Source organism: Nematolebias whitei, chromosome 7, assembly GCF_014905685.2.
Source record: "Nematolebias whitei isolate Nwh7 chromosome 7, NemWhi1, whole genome shotgun sequence".
NCBI lineage: Eukaryota > Metazoa > Chordata > Actinopteri > Cyprinodontiformes > Rivulidae > Nematolebias > Nematolebias whitei.
In genome coordinates, this window is record NC_056504.1 from 2,987,843 (window position 1) to 3,006,695 (window position 18,853).

General features: G+C 41.4%; 1 protein-coding gene across 1 annotated transcript in view; it reads right to left on the bottom strand.

Moving 5' to 3' along the window:
• phf2 (PHD finger protein 2) overlaps window positions 1–18,853 on the bottom strand; it is a 72,780-nt gene that overhangs the window by 5,670 nt on the left and 48,257 nt on the right. The window contains exons 14-20 of the mRNA XM_037678540.1: window positions 18,357–18,472; window positions 17,197–17,375; window positions 15,099–15,166; window positions 9,763–9,932; window positions 4,782–5,077; window positions 1,762–1,857; window positions 1,580–1,689 (exon numbers count right to left, since the gene is read on the bottom strand). Coding sequence (XP_037534468.1) covers window positions 1,580–1,689; window positions 1,762–1,857; window positions 4,782–5,077; window positions 9,763–9,932; window positions 15,099–15,166; window positions 17,197–17,375; window positions 18,357–18,472 — 1,035 coding nt within the window. The remainder of the gene's footprint in view (window positions 1–1,579; window positions 1,690–1,761; window positions 1,858–4,781; window positions 5,078–9,762; window positions 9,933–15,098; window positions 15,167–17,196; window positions 17,376–18,356; window positions 18,473–18,853) is intronic.

Here is an 18,853-nt window from a genome sequence, read left to right on the forward strand (position 1 = left end):
ATGTTCGTGCTGCTGTTGTTTGGCACATTGTTTTGTACTATTAGTGTATTCTTAGTTAAGCATATTTCTTAGTTCATATTTTAGATCTTACTACTGTTTTTCTTTACAATTTGTATTTTTGTCGGATGTAACTGGGATCCTGTGTGCATAGTTTCGTTCCACCACATGTACCACATGTGGTGTGATTGACAATAAAGACACCTTGACCCTTGATCTTGAATATACCGACCATCAGCCATCGGAGTCTAACGTCCTTAATGGAAACAAACAAACCAGTGCTGTGATACAATGCCTTCAAAAAGTATCCACCTCTTTGGATGTTTTATGCTTTTATAGCTGTTATAAACTGATCAATGTCAATATAAATTTACCATTTTTACAAAACACCTTCAATTTCAAAGTAAAATTACCAGTGTACACAACACTATCTTTTTCTCACACTTTGTACCCCATGGTTTACATGCAGGAGCATCTTATTTATATAATTTTCAATAATTATATTTTATTTTGACAGACTTCCTGCCACTGACTAACATTTTCTATGACAGAGCTGGACGCTCGTGGCTCCCAGCACCCGCTCCTCTTGGGGGCAGGTATTTGAGACGCAGAGTGAATGCCCTCAGGTATCCACATGTTCAACGACTCTTGCTCAGGGTTCAAATTCCCAACCATAACTCCACCCACTGTCATCATGTGACCAGAAGTCTAACCTGAATGACCAATGAGGTACTCTCCAGGATCACCCCCCGAGATAGACGTGCACTCATTTCTTCAGAAAGTTCCCATATCATTACTGTACTTTGCGATTCATGCACAGACCTGTTCATTTGTTCAGTGATAATGGAAAACGCACAGAGAATTTCTTATGATGCAGTTTTCAAGTTAAAAGCGATCGGCTGTCGAAGGAGGAAATAGAGCTGTCGCCTGTCAGCTTTGCATCAACGTGCCGATGGTCGGGCATCAAGTCTGGAACACGTTTTAATAAAAGTTTTTAAATGATTTCTGTGTGACATCTTTCTGCGTCGGTAAATATGCGTTTAAATACCAGGATCTCATTTTAAACTCACATTTGAACACAGTGGAGAACAACAGGAGGGGTTCTTCCCCCGCCCCTTCCGTCACGGGAGCTCGGCCGGAGAAGTCGTCAGATTTATTTTTAAAGCAGCCAGTCAATCAAGTCTGGTTCATATTTAAATAAAAGTACAGTATTGTCAAGTCAAATTGGACTTGACTTAAATATTACATTTTTGATTAGACAGTGCTGTGTTGGGGTTCGCACTCAGCTGCAACTAAACCAAAGGTCAGCTCTGTATGTGTAAAAATACCCGAGTTAGAGCTTGAATTTTATTTTGAATTCAGTATTTATGGGGAATTGCTCTCAGCTCTGAAATATAAATCAAGTTCAGACAATTGTTGTTAAAACTAAAACAAATCGGTAAAATCAGTTTCTCATGCAGGTATTGACCGATTTATTGGTGCACCCCTAAAAGAAACAAGACAGTTTTACACCTACAAGATAAAGCACCAATCGTCACCTACAAAACCTTTTAGCCTCAGTAAGAAATGTTGATGGACGCACCTGGTGAGAAAGTTTAGCTGCTGCAGCAGCTAGGCCTGTTTCTATGGAGGCCACGCGGGCCCCGTCCCGTGCCGGCCGCTCCTGTCGAGGAACTGAAGGTCCAACACGAGCTGCAAGGACATGTCAGGTTTTGGAAGGGCTTTTCATGAACTACAGCGTTCCTTTAGCAGCACGGTGCTTACCTGTGGGGCTGTACGGTGTGTCGTCGCTGCTTTTCCGTTTCTTCGATCTAGATTTGAAAACAGGATTGTCCTCTTCAGACTCCAAAGAAGGATAAACTAAAATCAAACATGCCTGAGATTACTTACATCGGAGAATATTAGGCATTATTTCAATCATCTAAAAGGGAAAATGATTCCAGTGGCAGCCTGCAAGACAGCTGTTGAACAGCTGTTAGATGCCTCCTGCACAGCCATTTCAATCCAGACTGAATTATCTGATAAGTAGATGTTTACGATTAATTTTTTACAAAAGCAGAACAAGTGCCAGTTCGTGAGAGGATCTGCATCTCAAGCTTGGAATTCAAGTGTAAGAACATTCATGACAAATCAGACTGAAGAGTTCAAACAGCAAGTCAGAAACTGATTCACAACTTGTGTTAACGGCTCATTAACAAGATGATGGCGTTCAAACAACTGTACTGGGAAGAAGTTAAAAAACTGCAGCAACATGAGGTGGACATTTGGAAAGGATACCCAGAAAACAAGACGAGACCCAATCATCTGCTCCTAATGAAACGTTCCAGACTGCGTTAGGAAATAAAGTAGCTCAAGCAGATCCATCAAACTGTTTTTAACAGCCCCAAAGAGCAGCTGCGACAAGTTCACATGGCAGATTATTATTCTCTCATTTGTGCGCCCAAGAACTCGGCTGACCTCAGATACATCAAGCCATTAGCATTAGCATTAGCATTCAAATACAGTTAGCACAACTGCTATGCAAGACGGGACAAGACCTCAGACAAAGTGTCTCGCTGTTGGAAACTAACTTGAGACTCAAAACTACAGGAGAAAAACAAGCTGATGTTTTGAAGGACGGTAGTCCCTCGTTGGTTTGCGGTTCGTATTTCATGAACGCGCTCTATCGCAGTTTTTCAAAATAAGGTTGAACATGACACACAAGTGGCGGACTGATGGATGAGCTGCACGATCGGCATGGCATTTTTATTTTAAATGAATTTTTTTAATTGTTTAGCACCTGCTGCATCTTTGTGCAGCCCACAGCTGCAGGAGAAACTTCCTCCTGAAGCTCCCCCCCCCCTCACATCCCCCCCCCCCCACTGATCTCCTCCCCCACTGATCTCCTCCCCCCTCTGATTTCCGTTCTGCAGCAGAGAAGTGGGCGTGGCTGAGAGCGCAGTCATGGCAGTTCATGACATGCTGAACTCTTATTTATTTACAGCGTTTACAGTTTAGAAACATTGTTTAGAATATTGCAAGAGTGTAGGAAGGGTTAAAACACCATAATATATATATTTACTATAAATAGTAAAATAAACTACAACTTATGTACTTTGTACTACTATTCGTAAGTCGTGGTTTTTCACTTATTGCGGGGCTTCAGCGTACGGATCCTCCGTGATAAACGAGGGACTACTGTCCACTGAATTCTGAGAGTTTGTATTACAGAAACAGCTCTAAAACTGGTCTAAACTGTATTTATCGGAAAGATTCCAGTTTTAAAAATATGTTAATCATGAATTTTCTTCATGCAGCAAAGTTGGTCGTGAAGTTCCTCTGGGCTCAGTGTTTGAACCAGTACTCTTTACGTTATATATGCTTCCATTAGGTAAAGATCTTTGATGGAACAGGTTAAATTTTCATCGTTAAGCTGACGTTATATTTATCCATGAAACCTGATGAATCAAATCGTTACTTACATTACAAGACTGTCTCAGAGATATAAAAACCTGGATGATCTTAAGCTTCTGCTTTTAAACTCACACAAGACAGAGAAATGGACTGGAACCGGAGGACCTTAGGAGCAAACGTCCGCTTCCTCTGGATCTCATTATCTGGCCTCAGTTTTATTAAAAGAACCCTGGTGTTATTTTTGATTAGGACGGGTTGTTTACCCCCCACATAAAAAAACAGTACCTGGACCACTAGCCTGTGCAATATTACTAAAATTACAACATTTGCTAATTCGTTATTATGTGGGTGTCCAAAAACGAACTCTAAAATGTTTTCAGTTGATTCAAACGGCTGCTGCTCGAGTTCTGATGAGAGCTAAAAGAAGACGTCCTGTCTTGTTGCTTTGACGTCTCTACGTGGCAGTTTATGATGCACGGGAGCGTTTCTGGACAGATCTGTGAATTAGCACTGCATAAATAAACTGAATGGGATTGAAAAAGTGATCAGCACCTGTGAATGTTTTGTTTCTATGTTCATTGATGACACACTGAAGTATAAAACTAGACTGGCCTTAACGCTTGTTTTCAGTTTGTGTGTTCGTCACCTCACAGTGTTTGGTAAGAACTAACAAAAAACTTCCATAGGACAGGATAGATGTGTTTAAGGGACCGTTTCTTTCTCTTCTGGCAAGATGCTGATGAAGCAAGTTACAGCCCAGTGGTGTTTAAGTCAAGCAGCTACACAACTTGTTGCTTATTTGATGTTGATTTGAAATTTTTGAATAAAGTAGATGCCATTTCCTGCATTCTGGTGTATTTTAACGAGTTGTTTAACATCTACGTTCACCTACATTTGTAAACAGTTGATTCAATAACTATTTTAAAAAGCACGGCATAAGAAGCAGCCTGACCAACAGCTCTCCTTGTGTGAGCAGAGCACGCTCCACTTCTATCGCTCATCCTAACATGCCCCCTCCACCCCTGGTTGACAACTGTTCTGCGGCGCACAATACAGACGCGCTAGCTAAAATGCTAACAGACGTAGCGCTCGCTTCTAGCTCAAGCATCCTACCCAGACATGTCTATGATCCTGGCTCTAACATGTGATGCATGGACATCTATCACCACAGAACCTTCAGGCCCTGTCTTCAGCATTTTAACTTCTTTTTTGATCGTTTACTTACCCAAACGTTTTGGACTAAAAAGTATTTAATACTGCAGAGTAGAGCAAGATTAATTGTGTCTTCTAGGTATGTGAGACCCTCTGCTCAGGGTTTGTCCGGATGTGTCACAGTTTTTAAGTATAAATTGGCAGCACCTTGAATGTGTTTTTAAATTTTTTATATTTACCATAATCTGAGTCCTTGAAACAGGCGTCCATGTGATCCTGCTCATCGTCGTAATCTAGACTCTCCATGCTGCTGCTTTTCTTGGGCTTCTTTGGGAGACGTTTTGTCGGCCGCCTACTGCTGCTGCTCGTTCCTCCGCTGGACTTTTTGCAGGCCTGTGAGCCGTTCTTTGATTGGCTGTTGTTTTTGGACTGATTGTTGCTCCATGACTGTTGTAGGCTCTCTGAAGATGACAGGTTTGCCATGGACAGCATGCCCTGAATGGCCTCTTGTGTGCTGGGAGATGCAGGCGGCTGACTGCAAGTACAACAAGAAACAGTCAGAATGCTGACAGAGAGGACAACAACACAAATATTCTAAAGGTCTCACAGTCCTTGAAGGTATGAATATGGCCTGCCGCTTTTCATGCCATAGTTGAAATCTAATATTAGCATGTGATGAAAATTGATGTAGTTACAGCTGTTTAGGTAAAAACCGTGTTAAACTTGGTCTTGTGTGCAACTTTATGTGCTCTAATAAAGTTAAGTCAGGTCCTCTATGAATTCTCCTTGTCGCCATGGTAACTCAAAACGCCAATAAAAGTAACAGCACACAGCACAGGGCCGAGACGGTCGTTTGGATATAACGTTTGTGGGGTACACGTTGCTGTTCGGGCTGCATTAAAGTTGATGGAAAGTGTATAAGAAATAAATAAATAAAGTTAAGAAACCCGTTTCTGAGGTGAATTAAAAAAGTTGTCTGCCTTTTAAAAGGCAGTCCCCAATCATCAGAAAGACGTTAATTAGGCTGAAAGTACCAGAAATTACCACAAAAAAATTGAATTTATCTGAGAACAGCTGAAATTAGCTAAAAATGCTAACAAGTTAGCTGAAAAGGTGAAAAGCTTAAATTAGCAGAAAAAAGCAGAAAGAACATGTTTGCCCAATTATGCTGAAAGAAGCAGAAATGAGCACAAAAAAGTAGAAACTAGGAAGTTCCTGGAGAAACTTTGACTGGGACTGCCAGGCTGCTGCCGATTAAAAACATTGATTAGACAATACGATGTGATGGGGTTCGCTCTCAGCTACATGTGGTACATGTGGAGGTACATGTGGTGGTACATGTGGAGGTACATGTGGAGGTACATGTGGTGGTACATGTGGAGGTACATGTGGTGGTACATGTGGAGGTACATGTGGTACATGTGGTGGTACATGTGGTGGTACATGTGGAGGTACATGTGGTGGTACATGTGGAGGTACATGTGGAGGTACATGTGGTGCGAATGACAAATAAAGAAACTCTGACTCTGATCTTGAATCAAAATGGCTCCAAACGTTAATCAGTTCTAGACATTTATCTGATGATTACTTTCTGTGAGTTTCAAACACATCCAACAATGAGTTTCTGTTTTCTTCAGGGGAAAAAAAAACAGCTGAAAGTAGCTGGAAAAAAGTTTAAATTTGCAGAAGGAAGCTGGAAGAAGCTGAAGCAGAACAATGGCAGGTTGTAAACAGATCTAAACATCTGAAGGATGGAAAATGAGCTCCATTTAAAAAAGGCAGAAAAGGCTAAAACTGTACGTCAACTAGCTAAAGTTGCACTGATACCAAAAGTCACAGCAGGATTGTCCCGAAAGAGATCAACATTTTGATGATTGTTGAAATAGTTTGAAAACTGCGGGACAAGAAATGTGCCAAAAATGTACGGAAGAAAAATGGATCACAATAGTGTGAATGCTTCAGAAACATTCACAGAATAACAACGCGTTCAATGGACGACAACACACTGGGAGACAGAAACAAATTGTCCAAGAAATGAAGGAAACCATCAAAAAGCAAGAGGCAAAAAGACGAGTCCACAGACACAGGGTCTGCTTGGTTAGTGCACGACCAAACATGAACTGCTGACAGAAGACTTGTAAACTCAGTTACTCACTGACGGTGTATTTTACTTTGAGTTATCAAATTTACCTTTTTCAATCTTTTAGTCTGGCAGCATGGTGGCGCAGTTTGCCACTGACTAAACTCATTAAAGAGAACATAAATTCATTTACCATATTTTTCACCTCATAAGTTGCGGTTTAGTTGCATAATTTGCATGTCCTGTGACTTATACACCGAAGCGACGTTCTCTGTTTCTTCCCCATTTTTATAAATCAGTTTCTGGCTGAGATATGACCGTTTTCATTCTGACTGAAAAGATTGAACACTACCATTTTCAGCCACTGGATGGCACTCCAGGAGTATGGCATGCCGTTGTGTCATGTAATAGGTAAAAGTGGCTATTAATGACAAAATCGGCTTGCCATAGCCTGGCACCTTCATCCAGCTCACTAGACCCTTTTCACATGACGTCAGACAACTTCTGTTCTGACTCGACGCTGTGGATCAGTAATTCCGGGTCTATTCTCCCTCGGGAGACCTGTCTGGAAACTTCATGGAGTTTCATTCATCCAACCTTTATTTACAGAGGTTATATTACAAGATATAGCGCAATATAACTGTGTAAGGAAACAGCCTCCGATTGTAAAGTAAGCTAGCTAGCAGCTAACAAGTAGCTAAACTCTACACTGCTGCTGCCTGTCAGTGCTGTAACATTAAAATGTTTACTTCATTAATGTAACATCCCTGACATCTTCCAACACTGTTGTTTAGAATAGCATTTTAAATATTGAATTAAAATCTATATGTCAAACCATTTCCATGTTCTGATGATTAATAATTTCTCTTGTTGTTTTCTTCTTGAGCCCATCTTTCTCAGCAGCAGCTCATCTAACCAGCATGACACAGTCAAGACGTTGTTAGTGCAGAGTGCCATGTTGATGTAAATGTAAAATGTAACCTATAATTTAGATGTAAATATTCAATCAAGCTGTGAAGCAGACAGTCTGAGTTCAGTCTGCTCCTCCCAGACGGACAGACTGAAATCAGTCTGCCTGCTTCGGACTGAACGAGAGGAACACACCGCTGAAGCCACGGAGCTCGAACGTCCAACATAAAACTAACTTTACCGCGGTGCCTGGCTAAACAATCCTCGTGCGCTTTAATGTGGTGCTTTTTCAAATGTTTATTAAGTTTGTTGTATTGTAGGTCGCGACCGAGCTTCCTCCTCTCAGTACAGCGGCTCTGCAGGCGTTGAACGTTGCTCTCTTGCGATGTTTAGTGTAAAATTCTTCCACACAGCGGACATGTTACGATGAAAAGTTGGTTAGTCGTTAGCCACAGTGCTGCTCAGCCCTCAGCAGAGTATTTACTCACGTTGTAGCTGCTGCAAACTATGAACTGGATTTCCTGAATGTGAGGCGGGTCTTGTTACTCTGGGTTCATGAGACACGCCGTCGTTCAGGAAATCCATTCCATAGTTTGAAGCCAACGTGCAGAGCAGGTCATCAGACACAGACATGCATCATGGATCGGAAAAATCCGATACGTAAATTATGCTGTATTGGAGGCCGATACCGATGCTGGATCGGATCGGCCCCATCCCTAGTGAAAAGTGCATTTATTAAGCAAAAGTTAGACTGAGACACACCTTTACTATAATTTTGAGCAAACAAATAATTGTTTTTAAGTGGTAATCTTGTTAAGTTCTTGTTAAAGTCATGCACGTTCCATCGGCCACCATTTGGCAGCCAATTGATTTCTGTCAGAACACCGGCCCACATTTCCGGGTTGTCAGCGGTGACATGTACCAAATGTGACATGTCAACAGTGACACATAATAGATGCGACGTATACGGCAAAGAGACATATTTATGGATTTTTCCTCTTTATGAGACATATTTGGACTGATGCGACTTATAGGGCGGTGCGACGTGTACGGCGGAATTTGCGGTACTAAGAAAACAAGGGATACGCTGACGTCCTCCATTGCTGAGGGATTTGAATAGTGACTGTTTGTAGTTTTCGAGATAAGTGTTGTTCTGAACAGGAACTGAACATAGAATGCAAGTAAGCCTTAATGTTTTAAAACATTATGTCGTTATGAATGTCATCAACATCATGTCTAAAAACATAAAACCAACAAAGTCCATGCTCAATAATCCAGGTATACAATCCAACATTTTTCAGTCAGGTCATCTGGACAGTTTCTTTTTTGTGCTGAAACGTTTCACCTTCCATCCAGAAGGCTTCATCAGTCAAGGAAACACACAACACAAAACTGATTCGTCTCCCAACAGTTTATTCCAAAGTGGAACAAACCAGTTATGTTGGTGCTAAGATGGTGTCTTTGGCACGCCCCCTCTTCTGGTGCCGGCCCTCTTCTTCGTCGACAGTCATGTCAAACTGGTTCAAAACCAAAAAAGTCCATGCTCAATAATCCAGGTATACAATCCAACAAAGTTCAGTCCGGTCGTCTGGACTGATTCTTCTTGTTGAAACGTTTCATCTTTCATCCAAAAGTCTTCATCAGTCTGAGGAGCCACAACAAACTCAGTCTTGTAAATACAGTAGAACCTTCACAAAGTGGATCGACCAGTTTGATGGTGCCAAGATAGTTTCTGGAGTCCGCCCTCTCCCCCGTCCAGAGGACCTAACTTAACTCTGTTGGATTTTTCTGCCTGGATTATTGAGCATGAACCTTGATGGCAGTGACCATGTTGGAGTTTGAAGTGGCAACCCAATTTCTGATAGTGACTTTCTTACACCTAGATGCAGCCACACACAAAGTACAAGTTGACATGTTGATAATTGTTTTAATTATCCAGCTCACGCGTTTAACATAGTCATGGTGGCAGCCATTTTGGATTTTGACATGGTGACCTAATTTTTGAAAGGAGTCTTTCTTACATCTAGATGTAGCCCCACGCCAAAATGGAAGTTGATACCTCACTTGTTTTTTCCTAGTTATCATGATCACAACACGCAAAGGACGGACAAACGGAGAGAGGGTATTTCCAAAAACAGGGAACAAAAAAGAAGACCTCATGCGCGCCATTGAAAGACTGCGCGTGTATTTCAGTGGTAGAAGTGAGAAGGTGTTGGAGTGAGCGGGCCTACCTGTCGGTGCTGTAGTCGATCCCCCCCACCTGCTTGCTGGCCTGCAGCAGGTCCAGAATCCCCGCAGCAGTTTTGCTGTTCTTTTTCTTCACTTTCGCGTTACGACTTTTGGTCTCAGTCTTGGCCTCAGTGTCTATGTGCAAAGTCTCTTCATCTGAGGAGTCCATGCTCTGTTTGTGAAGGAAGAGCATGAAGAAATATAAAAAGAACACGGAACTATGAAGGTACAAAGTTCATTTCCTGGATTAAAAAGGCATTTTATGGATTTCAGATAAATATTTAAATTTGCATCTAATGATATTACAACTGCTTCCTTTTCATTTCCCAGTTTACTGTAGGACCTTTGCTAAAATAAATCTCAATAACAACCACAAGTCAAAAAAAGAATTAGAACTTCACTTCTTCTTATTTATTCACACTTAAAACAATGTTACTTAGACTACAAGCATGTCTTAAAGACATAAAAACCTGGATGACCCTTAATTTTCTCCTGTTGAACAGACAAGACTGAGGTTTTGGTTTTTGGACCTGAGCACCTTAGGAATGAATTTTTCAGTCTTTCTCCCTCCTTAGATGCATTAATCTGTCCTCCAGCTCTAATGTTAAAAATCTTGGTGTTATTTTTGATCAGGACATGTCTTTTATCCCCCACATTAAAAACGTTACTAGAACCTCCTTCTTCCACCTGCGTAATATCACTAACATTAGAAACATCTGATCTAAAGATGATGCAGAAAAACTGGTCCATGCATTTGTCACGTCTAGACTGGACTATTGCAATGGTTTATTATCTGGGTGTCCAAATACTTCTTTAAAACGTGTTCAGTTGATCCAAAATGCTGCTGCCAGAGTCTTAACTGGAGTTACTGGGAGAGATCATATCTCTCCAGTTTTAGCTTCTCTCCATTGGCTCCCTGTCAAATCCAGAATAGAATTCAAAATCTTACTTCTAACCTACAAAGCTCTCAACAACCTAGCTCCATCTTATATTACATATCTTATTGTTCCATATTTTCCTAACAGAGCACTTCGCTCTCAGACTGCAGGTTTACTTGTGGTTCCTAGAGTTTACAAAAACAGAATGGGAGGCAGATCTTTCAGTTCTCAGGCTCCTCTCTTGTGGAACCAACTTCCAATCTCTGTCCGTGAGACTGACACATGGTCCAGTTTTAAGACTGGGATTAAGACTTTCCTTTTTGATAAATCCTATAGTTAGTGTCGGCTTGGGTTTCCTGAGCTGTCCCTTAGTTCTGCTGCTATAGGCTTAGACTGCTGGAGGACAAACTGACCACACTTTTCACTCTGCTGCTGTCTTTACTTACTCTGCTCAATCTGTTTGTATTTGTACTTATTTATATTGTAACTTGTGTTTTGTGTTTCCTCCTATAGAAAGTGCACCTGCACCTGTCATTCTGTGTCCGTCTCTACTTCCTGTCCTCTCAAACCTCAGCTGCTCGAAGCAGATGGACGCTTGTCCTGAGGCTGCTTCTGCTGGAGGTTTCTAACTGTTAAAAGGAAGTTTTTCCTTTTACTGCCTGGCTTCCTTAATATATATTAGTATATATATATTATATATTTGACTAATTGAGTTTAATAAAGTATATAAATGTTTTTGTACAATGTTCAGAGACGACTTCTTTTGTGACTTGGCTTTATATAAATAAAGTGAACTGAACTAATTAAAAAAAAATCACCAACAAACATTATTAACACAACATCTGTCTTTGGTGCATGTTCTAAAACTAATTTCTATTCAAACTGTCATACAAGACATTTTTTAATACAAAAGTGTTTTGTCCATCTGTTATTCTATTTACTGTGAAACTGTAGAGTGTAACCTGATAAGTACAAGATCAAGAGTAGGATATGGCTTTTTATGATCTTATAAACTTTTCCCCATCTGCCTTAACTTTGTTACTTGCTGTTATTTTATTTACAGTTAGGGCTGGACAATAATTCAATATCGATATATATCACGATACAGTAGTTCCTCACTACTTCGTGGTTCGTTTTATCGCAGCTTCGATATATCGCTGATTTTCAAAGTAACATTGGACATGACACACTTGGCTGATTGACGGATGAGCCATGGGTTGTTTATTTAAAATAAATTACTTTAAATGATTTTGCACCATGTGTGCAGCCCACAAGTGCAGGGGAAGCTCCCTCCTGCAGCTGATCAGCTGATCTCCTTCTCTGCCACACATTTCTCCTGCTGCAGCTTTTTAACCCTTTGTTGTCCAGATTCACTGATCGACTTTTGTCTTCCAACTTAAAATTCAAAGTATGTCACATCATAACAATCGTCATAATCACAAAATATAAAAGTGTTAAAAGTTATTTTTAATTATTTTATAACTTCTATGTTCAGTTGTTTCAGTGTCACTGATCAAGAAGAACATTTGTGCTCCGTGCTGCAGAGCTGAAGCTGCGTGACATCCTGTGATGTCCTGCTGCTCTTCTCTTCTCTACAATTTAATTTAAATACTGCAACATTTTAAATAAACAAATTATTTATTTAAAATGTTGCAGTATTTAAATTTAAACTGTTTATTTAAGGAGGGAGATTGGGAGTAACAGGTCATGAGTGTGATTACTGTCTCCCTACTTCGCGGCTTTTCACTTATGGCGGGGGGGCGTGGTCCCTAACATCCGCGATAAACGAAGGACTACTGCATACTTTTATTCAATAACGGTGAGTTTTAAGTACATTTGTGATATTTTGATAAACATTACGCTATGACTACAGCGTTTCACTGACGTATTTATTTTTCTGTTCGGGTGGAAACGGCCGCTTCCACCCGAACAGAAAAAGCTGCGACACATAGCTACGTAAGAGTCTTGGGATGGGAGACTGCCATGAAGTGAAGACTCAACGCGTCTGCTGCTTCCTTAGATAGAGAACTCTACTAACTGGCTTTTCTATGTGAATGTTCCTGTAAAGTCCCTGAGACAACTTTGTTGAGATTTGGCGCTGTATCAGTAAACTGAATTGAAAGTGCATGGTGATGTGCACCACGCACAGAGCTCAAGCCCAGAAGGAGTCAGTGGTAGCAGGCTAAGCTAGGGCAGAAGATCGGAGCTGAGGGGTGTTTGTCCTTTCATGGCCGTCAAAGCGCATTAATCCCTGCTCCTGCCTGCATTATTCACACACAGACCCTGCTCTGCCCCTGCTTACATTTCACAGATATTTTATGATCTCACCGGTCTGGGTCGTCGGCCGCGCACATCAGTTGAGTGCAGCGGCTGAACGAACGTCCATTTGGGCTGATGGATCACTGGCAGTAGTCCATCTGAAGCTTAACTGAACTTTTTACCTCTTTTAGGCCGGTCAGCGCGCTGCTGGTGATTGTATGGCAAGCCATGTTGCCATATAATTAGATCGTCAGTCGCGTGCGTTGACGCAATCAAAAGCCTGACACAGACTCGGCCCGTACATTATTATGGCCCGGCCTGGTCCGAATCCAGGTCGGGCGGGGCCGGGCTCTGGGATCGGGTTAGAAATGACAGCTCTAGGGTAATCTCAATTCAATTCAATTCAATTCAAAAATACTTTATTAATCCCAGAGGGAAATTATTTTGTTGTTGTAACTCGTGATCCTCATTTCATTAAGAGATGTTATAGATGCTGATGCTGTAGACAGGAAGGATCTCATGTAAAGGTCCATCCCACAGTGGATCCTAAGAAACTGGCTGCAGATGCCGTCCGATCCGTCCACCCAGACTCGACTGGCCTCTTGGTTCCCCCGGACTGTAGGACCGCCTGAATGCTGGGCAGAACTCCTCCCACAGCGATGGCCACTCCTCCCAGCAGTCTGCAGAGCTCCTCGTCGCTGCGGACAGCCAACTGTAGGTGCTGAGGGACGATCCTGTCCTTCTGCTGTCGTGAGCCGTGTTTCCTGCTAGTTCCAGGATCTCAGTGGTCAGGCACTCGAGCACAGCTGGCAGGTAGATGAGAATGCATCCACAGAACATCCTTTTCAACTCATTTGAGATTTGGGGCTGTAGTTGAGATATTATTTGATCTTTTGAGATGTTAATCAGCTGCTGTTGGTTGTAGAAAACTGCCTTGTTGCCATGGTTACGCATCATAACAAATGTCCAAAACTAAAAAAGTTTCAGTAAAAATCCTTCCAGCTGCACAGCATCTGATACCAGAGGAAACAATCATCCAGAAAATGTGATTTACATCCAGAACAAGAGGAATTAAAGTTTCCAAAAGCAAAATCTCAGAATGAAAGTAAGAGAGCTGCTCCAACATGCAGCCACCTGGAGCGGAGCAGTTCTAGGACTCCAACGTGCGTTAAGTTTCCTCTTCAAAATGAGCGTCCATGACCGTCAGAATGTGACTGAACAGTTTCACAAGTGAAGAGAAGCAGAAGACACAAGTGATGAGAGGAAAGACTGATTTAATGGTGTGGACGTGGTTCGTCTTTCTAACATCTGAAGAACTGCAGGTTTCATTGAGTTGCTGCAAAATGTGACGGAGTGGTTTTAACTAGCGGTGGGAACATCCAACTTGTTCCTTCTGAGAGTTTCCACTAGACAGAATCTGATGAGAGTCAGAAGATGAGGCAGAATAAAGTTTGAGCCATCGTGTCCCTGAAACCCCCCCAGCTGCACCAAGACGCAGCGAACGTCTGCTGCAGGGTTAGGTTATGGGGTTTCAAGTTCAAACTATTAATACTGACAACGTTGAGAGTTTTGTGTTTATTTGACGGTGATTTAAAATTTCTTGGAAGGCTTAATACAAATAAAAGGTGAACATTAATTTATTTGTACAGTTTTTCTGAAGCTTTAATATTGTTTATATCTATATCTGAATTATTTTGTTATCGACCGAACTTTAGAAATATATCATGATAAAAGTATTGACCGTATAGTCCAGCCCTATTTATCATGCATCACATTACTCCTCTCACCAGTGGTCCTGGAGGAACACCGTCCTGGATGTCTGAGTTGCTTCCCTGCTCCGACACACCTGATGTGATTGGATGGGTGAGCTCCTGCAGAACTTGAGGAAGTCATTAAATCACTGGATCAGGCATGATGGAGCAGGAAAACAACTAAAACATGCTGGATGGTGTTCCTCAAGGACCAGTGTTGGAACCACTGCTCTACTGAAGGAGGACAATCATTGAGTTATCCAGAAACTATTTTAAATATGTTTTAACTGGAGTTTTTGGGTGCATTGCAATCTACCACCATGTTTGTGTCTTTAGTGTAATCAAAGTACAACTTTTTCACACTGATTACAAACTACAAGTTGTTTGAGTCACGCTGAGATGTCCACCACCATCAGGGGCCTTTAAGAGCGTACAATGATTGTTACATACCTTGGTCACCAAGGGTTGGAACTTGGGTTTTTTGGAAGGCTGAAGAGGTTCCCTTATTTCTGTTGAAACTAAAACAAAGAACAAAAAAACTGTAATGAGCTGCAGGAAAGAAAGATGGCTGAGCTAGGCAGCATCTTCCTATTTTCTGTGCAAACAGCTAAATGTTTTGTTGCTTTTCCTACTAGTTTCAAAACGAAGCAACTGTACTTCTATTTTGTAGTTGAAGACATTTTGTTTATCATTTGGCGAGATCTTTTTGGAGTGAGAGTCTCCTCACTCCCTAGTTTGGACATGAGAAAGCTCTAAATGAGAATCTTCAACTAAAGAACACAAGTTCAGGTGCTGTTTTTAAACACCAAGGATTTCAAAAGTCCTGGATGGCTGAGTCTCCACACTGACAGACTCTGACTGTCACAATAAACTAAATCAAATTTATTTACAAAGTGCATTAAAAAAGGATGGCCAAAGTGCAGCAAACAACAAACAAAAACAAAAACAAAAACAAAAGTCCTTGAAGTCCTGCACCTTTGTGACCTCTGCTCCTTGTAGCCTCACTGTTCCACCTCCTCCCTCTCATTCACACATGGACTCTGTCTTACTACGACTGACTTTCATTCCTCTTCTTTCAAGTGCATACCGCCACCTCTCCAAGTTCTCTTCCACCTGTTCTCACCACAGATCACAATGTCATCTGCAAACATCATCGTCCACAGAGATTCTTGCCTGACCTCATCTGTTGGTCCATCACCAGAGCAAAGAAGAAGGGGCTCAGAGCTGATCCTTGATGCACTCCCACCTCCACCTTGAAGCTATCTGTCACTCCTGCAGCACATCTCACCACTGTCCTGCTGTCCTCATACATGTCCTACTGTCCTCATACATGTCCTACTGTCCTCATACATGTCCTACTGTCCTCATACATGTCCTGCTGTCCTCATACATGTCCTGCTGTCCTCATGCATGTCCTGCTGTCCTCATACATGTCCTGCTGTCCTCATGCATGTCCTGCTGTCCTCATACATGTCCTACTGTCCTCATACATGTCCTGCTGTCCTCATACATGTCCTGCTGTCCTCATACATGTCCTGCTGTCCTCATGCATGTCCTGTTGTCCTCATACATGTCCTGCTGTCCTCATGCATGTCCTACTGTCCTCATACATGTCCTACTGTCCTCATACATGTCCTGCTGTCCTCATGCATGTCCTGCTGTCCTCATACATGTCCTGCTGTCCTCATACATGTCCTGTAGCAGTCTAACATACTTCTCTACCACTCCAGATTTCCTCATACACCACACACTGTCCTTGGACTTGATCATACGTCCTTTATAAATCTACAGAGAATCTGTGAAGTTCTTTCTGACCATCTCTGTACTTCAAAGCAAAGATGGCAGAAAGTATTCTACCTGCATACTAGTGACTCCACTTTTACAAGTCATCCTATGTCTCTCCCTCTTTTGGAAACAGGTGTTGTTTCCATCTTCCTGTCCATCACCATCTGACCTTTCTGGTTTCTGTCTTTGACAACAAACCTGCTCTCACTTCCTCATCTCCTCTGTTTCCTTCAGCAAAATGTCCAACCAGGTCTGCTCAGATCACCACTCTCCTCCCTGGGAATACTGTCTATCACTTTGTTGAGATCCTTGGACGATTCCTCCTTTACGTCAGGGGTTCTCAACCTTTTTTGCACCGCTGTGATTTTGTGTAAGAACATTTTTCCAAGGACCAGTATCAGGTGTGTGAGGGGAGGCCACACACCTGACAAAACACAGCAAAGTGCATCATTTATCATTTAATTGATACATTTATACACCTTGAATTTGGTTGACTCCAAAAGCTGACAGGTTGTAGATGTGCCTCCTGTAAATATTTTCTGACAGTACTGTAAAGACATCCATCCAGTTGTTCATGAGACATTTTGATGACAGAGACAGACGGGGACAAAAACATTCTCAACCACCTTCTCCTTTCTGTGGCAGGTAATACCAGTACATTTACAGTAAATACAAGCAGTTCTAGTTATTAACTATAAGTTCAAGTAAATGCAAATGTGTAAAGTAAACTGAAGCTCTGCATGCGTAAGTCCAAAACACTCACAGGACAGATCTCTCTTGATAGTGTTCTTTTGCCGCCTGATGGGGAATTCATCAATCTTCAGCTCTCCTTCATCCGAGACATACTCATACTCATCTCTCACAGGCTTGGCTTTATCATCCTTTACGTTTTGCAATGATCCAAAAATACTTGAATTTGTCTGAGGTTTTAGGATCTTGGAGCTAAAAATGAAACAAGAGGACACCAACAGAGATGAGCTCTAGATTTATCAGCACAAAGCCCAGAACTCACCAACAAACTTTATGTAATTTATCTTTTGAACAGGTTGAAGAGACGAGACACATCATCTGGAGCCACTTCTAAATGAGACCGTTTATGGTTTATAAATTATTACAGTTCACAAGTTTTAGTGCAGGTTTTTAAATTTAGTTAAACATTTACTAAATATGAATCAATATGGTTAAGACTGAAGTCTGTATGTTTCATATTAGGTTAAGTTTTGAAAATATAACAAATGTTAGAGCAATATGGTTAAAATAACTGAAGTCTGTATTTTATGTTAAAGGTTAATGTACTGTGTCTGGTAGATGAAGTCTGTTTACTTTGATATTTATATATTTTGAATTATTTGTCTGTGATGGACTGGAGACCTGTCCAGGTGTCCCCACCTCTCACACAGGGATGGCTGATATGGGAACCAGTGATACCAGTGACTCGTAAAGGAGGAAGTGGATAAAGATGATGGATGAATTATTTGTTTCTATATTTTTATTTTATTTATTTTTTCTAATTATTTTTTAAGAAAAATTCAGGCAACTAAGCTAACCCACTACTGGTAATTAAAGTTACAGAGTTTTATGCACTCCTATATTTTTTCTTATTTTTGGTATAAATATAAAATGAATAAAAATATTTTATACAGTAAAGAACTGTAAATGATTGTTTTAAATAAATGTTCTATTTGTTTACAATGTTGTTTTAATCTTTTCAGCTTGTCAGTTACATGTACATTAAAACTGAAACTAAATTTATGACCTTTTGAATTGAAAAATTGATTTTAAATCGCATCGTGACACCAAAAATCAGAATCGAATCAAATGACACGGAGAGATTTGCATCCCTAGTAATCACCATAACCCACTTGATCTGTGGGCGCTTTCTACAGAAAACCACGAACCAGTTAGAAGTCAAACCAGACGTACCTGGACATTTTCCCATGAGACATAATGAAGCTGAATCTGTCTTTGTTGCCTGACAGGGACGTTCTGTCAAATTTACACTCCTCTTCCATTTTCAGCAAGGAATCTGGTTTACTGTTCTGTGGTCCAAGCAAAGTCATGTTAATAAGCTCGAGGATATTTTAACAAAATAAGCAAAAGACATTTATAGAACATAAACCAATAGATGGTTCTCACTGATGTCATCATCCAGGCACATTTTAGGTCACGCAACTGCTTCAAGCAAAAACCACATCATGAGTGCTAAGGAAACAAGATCAACCAAACCGAACCAAAATCAGTCGGACAAGGCAACCATGTAATACTGGGACACGCCCTGCACACCGGGACACGCCCTGCACACCGGGACACGCCCTATGCTCAGGACACGCCCTGCACACCGGGACACGCCCTACGTGCAGGGACACACCTTGTACACCGGGACACGCCCTGCACACCGGGACACGCCCTGCACACCGGGA